The sequence below is a fragment of the Varanus komodoensis genome, unplaced genomic scaffold (genome assembly GCF_004798865.1).
Source record: "Varanus komodoensis strain SLA01 unplaced genomic scaffold, ASM479886v1 scaffold1, whole genome shotgun sequence".
Lineage (NCBI taxonomy): Eukaryota > Metazoa > Chordata > Lepidosauria > Squamata > Varanidae > Varanus > Varanus komodoensis.
Genome location: NW_025335268.1, coordinates 114,149,042 through 114,162,975, shown reverse-complemented (window position 1 = coordinate 114,162,975; position 13,934 = coordinate 114,149,042). Strand labels below are relative to the sequence as shown.

General features: G+C 38.2%; 1 protein-coding gene across 1 annotated transcript in view; it reads right to left on the bottom strand.

Annotated features, from left to right (window-relative positions):
* Positions 1 to 969: 969 nt before the first annotated feature.
* Positions 970 to 13,934, bottom strand: part of ST6GALNAC5 (ST6 N-acetylgalactosaminide alpha-2,6-sialyltransferase 5) — a 51,467-nt gene continuing 38,502 nt past the window's right edge. The window contains exons 4-5 of the mRNA XM_044441081.1: positions 6,602 to 6,709; positions 970 to 1,709 (exon numbers count right to left, since the gene is read on the bottom strand). Of these exons, the coding sequence (XP_044297016.1) occupies positions 1,478 to 1,709; positions 6,602 to 6,709 (340 nt within the window). The 3' untranslated portion in view covers positions 970 to 1,477. The remainder of the gene's footprint in view (positions 1,710 to 6,601; positions 6,710 to 13,934) is intronic.

Sequence of the window (13,934 nt, the reverse complement as noted above, 5' to 3'; positions counted from 1 at the left end):
TCTTGGTGCATCTGAAAGAAACTGGCATATTTTAGTACTGTGTCAGTCAAACAATATTAGCTTTGTATAATTGACTGGATTCAAGAACTGAATCAAATGGTCTGCTTCCTACACCTTCAAACATACAAATTCTTGGTTTCTAAGACAGAAACTGCCTTTGCATTTGCCTGCCTTTTCACTCAATTGCAACACCTGAATCCTGTTTTTACAAAGGATTTTGTACCATTTCCAAAGAAAGTTGCAGACACGCTGTGATACTCTGATCAATACTCAGGAGGCTCCATGCATCTTATCAATCACCCTCAGGGCTGGCCTGAGCATTCGGCAGAGTGAAATGTGTGGCAGATGCCAGCAAGGTTTTAGATGAGATGCCTGTGCACAGGGCCAGCTCCTCTATGTTGTCTTGCTGCCTTCAGGTGCAGGTAAGGCTGTTGCCTTCATCAGCTGTGGTGAAGGCAGCCAGTCCTGGTAGGATTTGCAATTGGTAATTTTGTTCCTTGCCTCAGACAGAAAAATGGATGTAAGACTGTGCACGCCTACTCCAAGTAAGGTCCACTGAGTTTGATGGAACAGGTAAGGGAAAAAGAAAGAGAGAGAATTTTAAGCATTGAGCAATGGCTCTGAATTCATGTGTGTGGGTACACACCAAAAGCCTTGTTATTTAGGACACATTTCAATCAGATGGCACAAGAGCTGCAAGGGCAGCTCAAAGCCAAACTGCTGTAGTATGGACAGTGAGTTACAAGGAATACCAAAACACTAAAAACAATTGAGATATGGAAAGTCCTAAACGGGTCTTCCATAGTTCTCTTAATTATGTGCATAATGCCACATATTAGTGGGCATAATTTCCCACTCAAGCTCCACATAAGGATGTGCTTGCTGTCAAATAGCTTGATGCTGAAGCACACAGCCTGGTAATAGAAATTAAAAAAATAATACATCACTCCCAGATAACATATTAATAACATGCTAGATAGAGTCATCCTAGATTTCAAAGAGAAAATGTATAAACAAGAAGCTGGGCCTTAAACCAGCAGCAATATAAATCTTAGTTTTGGAGGAACTATGAAAGATAAATAACCATATCATTATGAAATAGAAAAATACTGAATTGCATTAAAAACCTCCACTAAGTAACTGTAAAATGTCACTATGAAAACCCAGTGGCAATATGCCTTAAAAACATAATGAATTAAACATCTCAAATTATGCTAATGAGGTTTCTTCATCTTTTTCTTCTTTTCAACAAATCACATACACATATGTGAGTTCAACAGACTGAAATTAAAGTATTTGCTTAAGATGTAACTAGATACCAATAAACCTTAGGTATTTTTCGGAAACATCTTCCTGAAATCTGTAGCAGTTTTTATCCACAAACCCTGTTATAACCTTTCTTCTTTACACTGGCTTGCCGTGATACGATGGCCTGAAAGATCAGGTGACTGTGGTTACAGCCTTGTGCATTCACTCCTCAAAATACAAGTTTAATATTAGCTTGATTTAGGGGAAGTGTTTCTGGTTTCCAATCTGGCTGAAAAAAATGAATGTTGAATGTCCGGGCCCAGTTCTCAAATACTCGTTTCTCTGTGATAAAACGATGGTGACTTCCCTTTCTTCCCCGTTCGTGTGAAACGTACATTGTACATTCATCGGGTCCCAGTGGTTCATAATAATGATAGGGTACAAATGGATGATTGGTATCCCTGCAGAAAGAAAGAGAAAATAGGTGGAAGACCCAGCTGTGCTTACTTGACTGACTGTAAGTATTATTAACAAACAGATCTGCCCTGAATCATGTTTTTCTTTGTTCCAACACAAGAAGATGAATTTAGTTCTTTTAAAAAGAGCAGTATTTTAAGCAATATTTAAATGATTTTACCTGGTCTCATTAAAACACTGCAATTCAAAAACAACATGGTTGCCTCACTTGAGCATGTGAACCTGGATGCTTATATACCTGCCTTATGTTGGGAGAAACCCTTCAGGTGCATTTAGAGAGATGAATAGGATTAGCAAATGGAAAACTGATCTCTACTGTTTGTTTCTGTGACTCAAGCACATATAAAAATCCTACCAAGCATGGTGCACAGAATAATAGTACACTTCGCTATAAGGGCCTCAGCTATAGCTTGTCAATCATTGTTGCAAAAACTGAAATGAAATACAATTATTTTGCAATAGTTACTTTAAAGAATGCATTTGTACTTGATAATTGGAACAAACAACTGCAGTCTTGGCAAAAGTCATAGCCCCCTCCCCAACTCATGCTATCCTGCAGGATATACATAATTACAGCATTTGAAAAATTTATCCTAAATGGAACTAAGTCTGGTTAGGAACTGGTTCAAATTTTCCTTTCTGTATCAGTTGTACTTTGTTGGATAAGGCAGTTGTTCTTAATGTTATAAGGTTCTTAGAATGACCAGCTGTGATGCAGCTGTAATTTGGACAGATAGCATGGATGGTCTTATCACAACCACCTGGCATGAAAGAAAGGGAGAAGCAGGTCTTTGAAGGTGAGCAGATGGAATAGTCCTGGTTCTATACCCTGATGGTGTGGGAATGTGTCTTAAACTGATGTGTATTTGATGCCATAGATAGAACACAGATGCCCCAAACAGCTTGAGTTGCATGTGGAAACAGGGTTCCATGAATAGGTCACCATCCTGGATGAGGTCACAAATAAACAATAGTCCTTTTTGTGTTTAGGTATCTATGTGTGTGGAATCTCATATCCAACTATTTATTTATTTATCAAATTTGTATGCTGTCCAATTAGTTGTGTCTCTAAAACTAAGCAAGAAGTTTGCCCTGTCAACTCTGATAGTGCTCTTCCCATTTAAGAAGCCATTGTTTTCCAGCATCAACTTCTCCAACTCATCCCTCTGTAGCTGATAAATAACAAACACATTGCACATGCAATAGAAGAAACACAGAGTTACCACTGCTTCATGTTTTCTTCTGCACTTTATCTTGGGCAATGGCATATATATATGTGTGTGTGTGTGTGTGTGTGTGTGTCTAAATATAAAATGTGATATAAAATGTAAAATGACATCATGTCCCCAATAACAAAGCTCATTAATCTGATCTATTAGTGGGATAAAGCATAGGGCAATAAGGCCACAACGTTCCAATGAAGAATCTACAGAGTGGAGGGATCTTGGCATTGCTAGTAGTGTATCTTTTTCTACCAAGAAACACATGAAGTGGTTGAGATGGATTGCACTTTCCCAGATGAGTGCCAAGAAAATGCATTCATCTCTGTAGCAGATGCAGCAGATACTTCTGTATCAGAACCACAGAATGCATCCCACCTCTGGATGCCTTACAACAAGAGAGTAACAAATGTGCATTCAAGAGGAGCAACTTTTATTCATCACCTTTTAAGCTCTAGTTAACACAGTGGGTCTTACTTAAAAGAGCTCTGGTCCATAACACTGATCTACCCACATTCATCTTATTGAGAAAACATCTATATTAAACATCTTCTAATAGTTTACAAGATGTTTAAATCTATATTAAACATCTATACTCTCTTGAGCCAGATGACATTTTGAGTTGTGTTTAAACAGTTTAGTTCTCTAGATTCAATAACCCAGATCAAGACTAGTGTTTTAACTCATCAATTTACAATTAAAATTTGACGCTAGCAAATGAAATGCATGAGCAATATATATGAGAAAGTGGAAAGTCATCCTCATTTATTAATATAAAAACAGATGCTGTTTTACAACTCTGTGATACTAGACATTAATCAGCACTTTGTTGGGTTTAATGTGCTTATTAATATCACAACTGGGAGTTATTTATAGGTGACAATTTGTAAAATATGCAACAGTTTCCTGCAGCGACACTGGGAAACAGTCAGTTGTCACCTTATAGTGCACACGAGATACAGCAGACTTGACAGTGATAAGGGCAGGACAAAAGGGTCACTCAAGTGTTTGATGAAATGAGCAAAGAACATCTGTGGAATTATAAGCACTGCTTTTGAGAGAAATTATGCTATCTCCATAAGCCCTGAATCCCACTGTTAAGATTACACAAACTAGCAATGATGGACAAGCAGACTAGATTTAGGGATGCTCTTTTTGTTTCTGCCTCTTCCAATAACTCTGCTTTTCTACAAGAAAATGCTAATATGTAGCATTTTCATATGTTTCAAGTTCACAGATACTAAAATGGCTACAACAGAGGAGCAGGTACTCCAGAAGGATCTGGACAAACTATGGAAGTGGGCAGGGGACAAAAGGATGGCGTAATAAAGGAAAAATTAAGTCCTGAGTATTCATTGGCTCCAGTTTCCAAGTTACTGCTTCAGGTCAAAATTGCATCAAAATGATTCACAATTACGAGGAGGATGTGTGATTATGCTCATTAACTTTTCTGCAAAATGTGAGATAGCAATGAGAATGGTGCCACACCAATCATTATAAATTTATCTTTCTATTGATACCAATAACATAACTTTTCATTCATTTATTGGTGTTTAATTGAGGTTACCATGCAAAAATAGCAGTTGCTACTATGATCGGTGGGTTCCCTCTACACCATTGGGACTGCAAAAGGCATGGACTTTTTCTTCTTGTTTAGCCAATGACACAAATAAGTTGCACATGTAGTGCAACAATAATGAGGGGCCCAACTCTTGCTCTGATCCCCTATTTGGCATCCAAAATATAGGTGGAATGCCTTTTTTACCACTGCCATCATACTGTACTTTTGAGATGCAAATTTAACCTCGCCACAAATGTAGCAGAAGTTATCTGCGTTGTTTGCACAGTTTCAAGACATGACTTCTGAGGGAAAATATCATGCAACTGTTCCTTGGAAATGTTAGGCAATGACACTTTCATGTGCCACCAGATATATCTGTATGATGCATAGATCTGACCAAGACAAATGTACCTTGCAATAAAAGAACTAGTAACTAGTGCTGCAGGGTTCAGTCCCGGGCCCAGTGTTCTTCAACATCTTTATTAATGATTTAGATGTGGAAGTACAAGGAAAGATAATCAAATTTGCAAATGATTCAGAACTGGGTAGAATAGCAAATACCCCTCATGGCCCCTTCCAACTACACTATTCGATGATTCTGTGATTTTTCTCAGTAGGTCACAAAACTCCCAAAGTATTCCCATTGAATTATTGATGGCAAACATGTGAATAATCAAATCCGCAAAAGCTAAACCACAAATGTTTGTCTGTATCAGCCCAGCATAGACAGCACAACTGTGCCCATCAGATTTTAAAGTGACTCAGCAGCTATGATCCTGTGGACAGGGAAGTGCCTTGTAATCTTCCTAGTAAGGAATTCTATCCAATGATCACCAAGATTTGAAACTATTCACTGTTCAAGGGGCACAACGATAGGACTGGGATTCTACTGGTGTGATCTCCCCCCACCCCCCACAATGTCCCTACTGTTTCCCTAACTGAGCTGGTAGAGGGGAAGTAGGATGTGACTGGCTTCCCTCAAACTTAGTGTGTTAGGGAATTTTAGGAAGACCCTTCTCAAAAATTACTCAGGATTTTTATACTTTGAGTAGCAATCATGGGTTTGTAATTTATGTATATATAGACCACCCTAGAAAATCCCAGACTATGGACAATAATAACAAAAATAACTGAATTAATACATATGTAGTGAGGCACACTTTTCATTAGATGCTTGCTGGCCAGGATGAAAGTGATCAAAGATTTCAGTAGCATGGACACTGAACAGTATTTATCTGCTAAAATGCTAAACCTCTAAAGGAGTGTGTGTGCAGAGGGGAACATTAAAATGATCCACCCTTGGAGCTAATGGATCCAGAAGGATTCTTGAATTTTCTGGAGAATTTTCTACTTGCTAGAGCTACTGATCATAACAAAGACACGACTGAATAATCCAACTAAACACAGAGTCTATTTTAGGATATCCTGAGTAGATCCTACTACATGGTGATCGCAACCCAGTGGAAATGTTTCAAGTGAAGTGACTATAGGGCAGAGAGCAGTATGGGGAGCCCTGAGTCATACATTTGTCCACTGTCATAAATTTGCAATCACTTTGCTGATAAAATTGCTTGTATCTGCTCTATGCTGAGCTCTGTATTAAAGAAGAGGCATTTGCTTGTTTCTTTTTAATATTCCCACCATAGCATGGCCACTTCATGAAATAAGCTAAGTTAAAGTACCTAAGAGTCCATGTGAACAAATATTATAAAATACATATGTGTGCACACAGATGCATACACACATTCTATTTTTTTCTTTGCTAAGAATAATCTGTTTGAAAAATAATTTAAAATAATTTTCTAAAGCTTCGCTGCCCTTGCCCAGATTAATCTCATGCTCATTATAGCATTACTTGTAGCTGATAAATATTCACAGGCTAAAAGCAACTAACAAGTGCAAATAAAAACTTTTAATAATTTATGCAACATAATTTAATGTTGTGTTGGATTCAGAACCCAATCATGGAGCCTACAGGCATAGAGCTTCAGGAAAACCAGATAGTTGTTTTATGGATAGTATAAATAGATTTGTGTATTTATCCATAACACGGAGTTTTGCATTGAGTTATTCATAAATTCAAATTAAAATTTACCTGCAGAAATCTGATGGTACCATCCCATAGACATCTATCCTGTCACATAACTCTAATGCGATACTCATTGTGAACCATCCAGTGCTAAGCCACGTGTTGGATATCTTCCTGAAAGCAAAAACAATTAAGTTCCCAGGGTGACAAATGATACTTGAGTTAAGGTAATGTTAGTATGTTTTTTTAGTTATCTATTAACATTCATAGAAAATATTATACACACTTAGCATCCAACATTTATTGTACTCCCCCAACATGTAATAGATTTAACTATGTCATCCTGATTGTCAATAAATGTTTTTGGTAATTGCATTTTTCATTTTAATACTTTAGAGAGAAGTGGTATTATTTATTTATTTAAAGTTTTTGTATCCCGCCTTTTATAGTGTCTCAGGGCAGCCTAATATGGATTTTTTATTTATCTAAGTTATATTTATCTGAGCAGGAGTCTTTTCTGAGTAATAATCACACTTCATGCAATGTACTATGTGTTCCTACTGATTAAAGAGAGGATGCTTCAAATTTGTATCTAGGTGGTAGATGAGTTTACTAGATGTGTGTGTGTGTGTGTGTGTGTGTGTGTGTGTGTGTGTGTGTGTTGAACCACTTCACATATCGAGGCAGCAGTTCCAGGATTGTTTAATCAAGAAACTGCAGGAAAGAACAGAGGATGCAAGTCATTTCCAGTTTCAATTAACACCTGGTTCCTGGGTTGTTTTGTGACGTTCGAAACTGGACAATCTAGTTTGTTTGGGGATTAAACAACCCAGAGTTTCCCCAACAAGTGCCCATGGTTTTTTGTTTATTCCCAATGAAGGAGCTTTCTTTCTATAACACATTGTGTTTCAATTTAGCACCTTTGAACATATGTTCCCTTCTTGCATTTCATTTAGGCTAGCACCTAGCCATCTACTTTGGGGGTTGTTATGGACGAGTTTTATAAGCCCCATCTAGAGTCTGAAATAGTACCAGCTGAGACAGATGTTCTGCAAAGAAAGTCAAGCACTGCTGTCTGCAGATCTTCGCTGCTGAATCAAGGCATATATCACAGGGGCAAAGATAAACCCTATAATCTTGTTCCATACTGAAGTTTAATAAATTGATTATTGCAGAGATAATTGGAAGCGTCAATGAGTTTGGCTCATTTTGAGGAAATTAATGTATTTCAGATAGAATAGTATTTCCTATGGAGTATTTATAGATCACCTCTGATACAGGTGTGTTCATATATAGGCATTGTACATGCAAAACCTTCTCTCCCTTGCCTCTCAGCTTTGGCTTCTAATCAAAATGACTACTTGAACTATTAATGGTGGTTACCAGTGAGTGAAGGAGATGTCAGGATTAAAAGTCCAGAGCAGATGCTTTGTACTGTCGCACTGTGATGAAAATGTTCAGAGGAATTGTGCCCTCTGATACTTTTTGCTGACTATGTAACTGATTCCAAAGAGATGACAGGCAAACTTGGTTCTATGCCTCATTTGCCTGTTACACATAAAATGATATATAGAACTGAGTAGGGGAAATATATTGAAATGTACAGCAAATCTGATTAGAATGTTAATGGTGTTATTCTGCTTGTTATTTCTAAGAGAATTTACTATTTTTCAAAAATACTAGGTGCACCCAATGGTGTCCATGCAGCAATCCTCTCCACATACGTAGCTTGCACCCAGATCTGCTCTAGAACAAAAGTAGGGGATGCATGGGGAAAGCAGTAAAGAAGAGAGGAAGGGGAAGTACAGTGGTACTCCTGTACAATGTAGGCTGAACCAATCTTAACCAAAAAAAATTAAAAATAAATAAATAAACCCTTCTAGATTTTAAGGAAAAAACTTGGAAGCTCGTACAAGGACATTAAGAACGAGTTTCTCTCTATTGCAGTCCACAGCCTGCAAACAAAGTAACAGGGATACACTGTTTTGTGTTGCCATTTAAAATAATTGAGGAATTACCTTTTATTAGAACATCTAATAAAACATTAGAACATTTTTCACCCACCAAGTTGCAAAGAAAGAGAATGAAGGCATAATACAAGCTTATTATAGAATATCATACACTCTTCTGTGTGATGAAGTAACACACTGTCCTGATAATTCTGTGGAGCATACTAAATTATAATTAAAGGCCTTTCTGCTTCATCACAATCTCATTTATAATCTCTATGGAAATGCTCTTCCTGTAAGTTACTTCATTTGTTTCTTTTATCTAATTACTGTACTATTGGTTCTCAATCATATTTTCTTAATGGACCTTTATTCAATTATAAACTTATTCTCAAGTACAGTTATTCTGCAATATGAAAGTCTATGGTTCTGCAGGCTGTGCCATTTGCTTTCCCATTTAATTGCTGCTAATTTCAAATGCTGCCCTTACACTTTTAAAATAAGAGTTTTAAATAGGACATTAACTCAACAATTCAACTAAAGATAGAGAGTTAGGAATGAACTAATTCTACATGCACATTTTGATTTTTATAATTTACTGTTGCAATTTAGAGCTTGTTAAATTTTATCCAAAAGTGAACCTATTTTATTTAGCATAGTATGTCACTTACAAAAGTTCTCCTCATCTGGTTCCTGATTCATAGAATCATAGAATAGTTGGAAAGGACCATGAAGGCAGAAGGCAGAAAGGAACTAAAGAGCCTCTTGATCAAGGTGAAAGGGGAGAGTGCAAACGTTGACTTGAAACTCAGCATTGAGAAAACATCCAGTCCTACCATGTCCTGGCAAATAGATGGGGAAGAAATGGAGGTAGTGATGATTTTCATTTCTTGGGCTTCAAGATCACCACAGACAGAGAGTGCAGCCAAATTAAAAGACGCTTGCTCCTTGGGAGGAAAGTGATGACAAATCTAGACAGCATACTAAAAAGCAGAGACATCACCCTGCTGACAAAAGTGCGTATAGTCAAGGCAATGGTTTTCCCAGTTGCAATGTATGTCTGTGAAAGCTGGACCATAAGGAAGGCTGAGCGCCAAAGAATTGAGGCCTTTGAATTGTGGTGCTGGAGAAGACTCCTGCGAGTCCCTTGGACTGCAAACCAGTCAGTCTGATCAAACCAGTCAGTCTTAGAGGAGATCAACCCTGCCTGCTCTTTAGAAGGCCAGATACTGAAGATGAAGCTCAAATAGTTTGACCACCTAATGAGAAGGAAGGACTCACTGGAGAAGACCCTAATGCTGGGAACAATTGACGGCAAAAGAAGAAAGGGACGGCAGAGAATGAGGTGGCTAGATGGAGTCATTGAAGCAGTCAGTGTGAGCTTAAGTGGACTCCGGGGGATGATGGAGGACAGGAAGGCCTGGAGGAACGTTGTCCATGGGGTCGCGATGGGTTGGATGCGACTTCAGAACTAACAATAATGACAATTCCTTGAGCATTTGTAAATCTTGGGCTTCCATCTCTCACTTTCAACTTGTACTTCCTCTTGGCTGTAGATTTCCTTGTAAGAGAAGACTGAGGTGAAGTAGGAATTGAGTGCCTCTGCCTTTTCCTTGTCATCTGTTCTCACTCTGCCATCTACTTTAAGTAGCTGGACACCCTTCTCTTCCTGATGTCTTTGGTTCTGGATGTATCTGAAGAAAGCTTTCTTGTTCTCAACATCCCTTGCTATTCTCAGTTCATTTCCCATGTTAGCCTTCCTGATGTTATTCCTGCAATTCCTTGCTTTTTGTTTATATTCTTCCTTCGTGGCCTGGCTCTGCTTCCACTTCTTGTACATGTTCTTTTTCTTCTTTCAGGCTGTCACTTAACTTTTTATGGAGCCACAGGGGGTTCCCCTGTTTTCTTCTGCACTTTTTTTCTTGTTGGAATTATTTGTAGTTGTGCTTGGAGAATTTTCCTTTTTTCATTATGTCCCACTCCTTTTGGACTCCTTTTCTCCCAAGAGTTGCCATGGCACTTCATTTATCATTGTTCTGAGTTCATTACAATTGGCTTTCTTTTTTCTTTTTTTCATTTTGAAAGCAAAACAACTATAAGAAACAGAGCAAGCTGAAATAGACAAATTTCTGCTTTAATTCTCTTAAAAGAAAGATTCAGTGCATTAATATTAATTGATAGTATCTTCAAACTCAATCTCTCTCAACTATCTCTAAAACTCAACCTAGGGAGCTCAGAAGACTGTCTCTTTTCAGATCTGTCATCAACTTTGCATCCAATTCAGATTTCCTTCTCTCATTAATTGTTCTCTTCTTCTCTGCTCCTCTGCACTTCCACCTCTCACATTTCTTCATACCTATAAGTAAACTACAATTTGACAGTACAGCTTAAAGCAGAAGAGTTAAGGGAGGATAGTTGAGAAAGAAGGAAAGAAAAAAAGGGGGGAGGAAAATATAAGAAGAAAAAGAAGAAAAAAGACAAAAGGCAAAAGTGGATAATGCTAGTCAGCTTTCAATCAATATTAGAATTATTAGTCCCATTCTATCTCTATTAAAATATTAGAGATAATCAAAATATTAGTTTGAATTAGTTTGTTAAGAAGAGACATTGTTCCAACTTAGCAAAAGGCCCTGATTTCTTCTCCAGGTCCAATGGGCACAGTCAATGGTCTTTTCACAGCACGTCATGTTTGTTCTTTTGTTCTGTAGAATTATTCATTTATTATTCTTAATGGGGGCCAGGACCAGTAAAAAACCAACAAACAAAAAACCCAGGTCCTATCAGGGAAATAGTTCCTTACAGCAAATCATGTATAGTTGAGATCAAAAACAGCAACAAGATATCACCTGGCTCAAACACACAGCAACTCCCTTAAAACTGGCTATGAAGGGGGAGAGAACCATCTCTTCTGCTACAGTGAGCTTCAGCCAAGGTGAATTTATAATGTCCAGGATTCTTGAATAAAAATATCAGACAATTCACCACTGCAGATTTAAGTAGAAGAGTACCCTTTTCAAAGTCTTTTCCAAGCAGAGAAACAAAAATGCCTTAAAATCATTACCTCAAATCTCAGCTGTCCAAAAAGCACCACTGATCTCCTTCTCAATTTAAAAAGCACAATTAAGTTTGAAAATTCACCCAGCTAGTATTTTCATGCCAAGGTCAGTTTACAGTATTCATAATGCTTAGTTCTAGAGCAGAGATGTTAAACAGCTTTGCAAATAAGACACCGTCTGTCAACAAACAAAAGATTATCCATTTCAAAGTCCCTTCAAAATATGCAAAGAAAATGTCATAATATAAAAAGAAATAATAAAGCTGAAAGAAAGATAAAAGGAAAAGAAAAAAGAAAGAGTAAGTGTGGGGGGTGGACTTTGTTTACTGTTTTCAGTATTACCTTATCAGGCCATCTCAATGAAATCAGAGCTGTAGACCTGTCATTTAGAGAGGTAATATATAATCACCCAAACATGATAAGGCACAAAGCAGTAATATTTGCTGCTGCTTCATCAAGTTGCCATTCCCTTGGAAGGTGGCTTTCTTGATGGCCAGGGTATATGCTTGTCTGCAGTAAAACTTTGTCTCTTTTATAATTGAGAATTCAAATATCACATGGTCACTTTCCCCCAGAGTTCCCATGGTTGTTATTTTGTCCACCAGGCCATCCCTGTTAGTATTAAATTGAAGAAAGCTGATTGTCTCGTTCCTTCGGCTACCTTCTGCTGGAGGAAGTTGTCAGGAATGTCAGGAATCTCTTGGACGAGCCATGTTTGGCAGAAATTGTCCCCCAGCATCAATCAGGGAAATTGAAGTGCCCCACGATGACATCATTCTTCCTGGAAATGCTGGCAAGTTGCTTTTCGAAGGTTGCATCCTAAGTTTTCCTCATTTCTTGCTCCCTTTAAATTAAGCCAGATGCTTTCAATGGGGCTACTAAGTTCCTCTTCCTGTATTTCTGTGCAAGTATGTGTGTCTCCCACATATAATACAACTCCACCTCCCTTTTTGTCCTTTCTATTTCTCTTAAACAGGTTGTGTCCATTAATTATAGAGTTCAAGTCATGTGAGCCGTTCCACCAAATTTCAGTTTTTCCTATAGGATCATAATTGCCCTCATGTACTATGAGCTCAAGTTCATCTTGTTTCCCGTAGTCTGTGCATTGGTGTAGAGACATCAAACTTCATTCCCATTGTGCCCTGGTTATCTTCCTACAATTTTTGGGAGACTGGTGTTGGGCCCAGCTTAGGGTTTTATTTCTGTGGAAATGTAAGTTTTTGTCAGGTGATGGTATGTTCTGCTGCACATCTCCCTCCCCTATATGTTTAGTTTAAAGCCCTCCTAATGAACTTTTTCATGTAGTGGTCAAACACATGCTTTCTGTTCATTGTGAGGTGCAGCACATCATTTGGCAATAGTCCTTTTTCCAGAAACCTGAGCTTGTGGTTCCAGAATCCAAATCCCTCTTTATGGCACCACCATCATAGCTAGTCATTTCCTTATCAGTTCTTCCACATACTGGTAGGATTGAGGAGAAGACTATCTTGGGCCCGATGTTTTTGATTTTCCTCCCTAGAGCTTTGAAGTCTGATGTTATTTCAGCAAAGCTTCTCCTGGCAATGTAGTTTGCTCCCAAGTGGATAAGAAGGAAGGGGTATTTGTCAGTGGCTTATATGAGATGTGTGAATCTACTGATTATATCATTCATCTTGGCTCCAAGGAGACAGAATATCTGACAATTCTCTGGGATGTCCTGGCATGCACATTTTTCCATTCTTCAGAGCAGGGAGTCTCCCATAACTAACACTCTTCTCTTATTATAATTATTAGAAGCTGTAACGTTTCTCTGACTGGATTCTTTTATCCTCTTGTTCAACATCTCTCAGTGTGTTATGAAGTTCATTCACAGCCAGTTGTTCACCCATCTCTTCTGTTAGTGCCTGAAAGTGGTTGTAAAGTACCCTTACAGGATCCTATTCTGCCTCATCTTGCTTTGGCACTACTTGCTTCTATAATGTCCTTAACTGTTGCAGTTCCATTGCTCTGTCTAAAAAATCTTCATCAACTTTTATTTCCTTGAGGGTGGACACGCATTGATGTAATGCTCTCACCTTTTCCTCTAGCAGGCTTGCACTTATAGCACATGTAGGTCATGTGGTCCTCAGGCAGGAAAACAAACATTGAACCGACTTCACATGTCACCACCACTGTGGAGTCTTATCAGTCCTTTCTGCCCCCTTTGCAATTCTAGCTTACTGGGCTCATTGCAGTGCTTTACCCTGTCTTCCCTGAAGATTATTAACACAGTAAATGGGAGGGTATTGCAAGGAAGAAAACAGAGGAGGAAAGAAACTAAGGGAGAAAAAGTAGTAAGAGAAAAAAAGAAAAAATGTTTGGGACATTTCTTTTAACCTCCCACATTGAAGTCCACTACCAAACTCCTGTTTGCTCT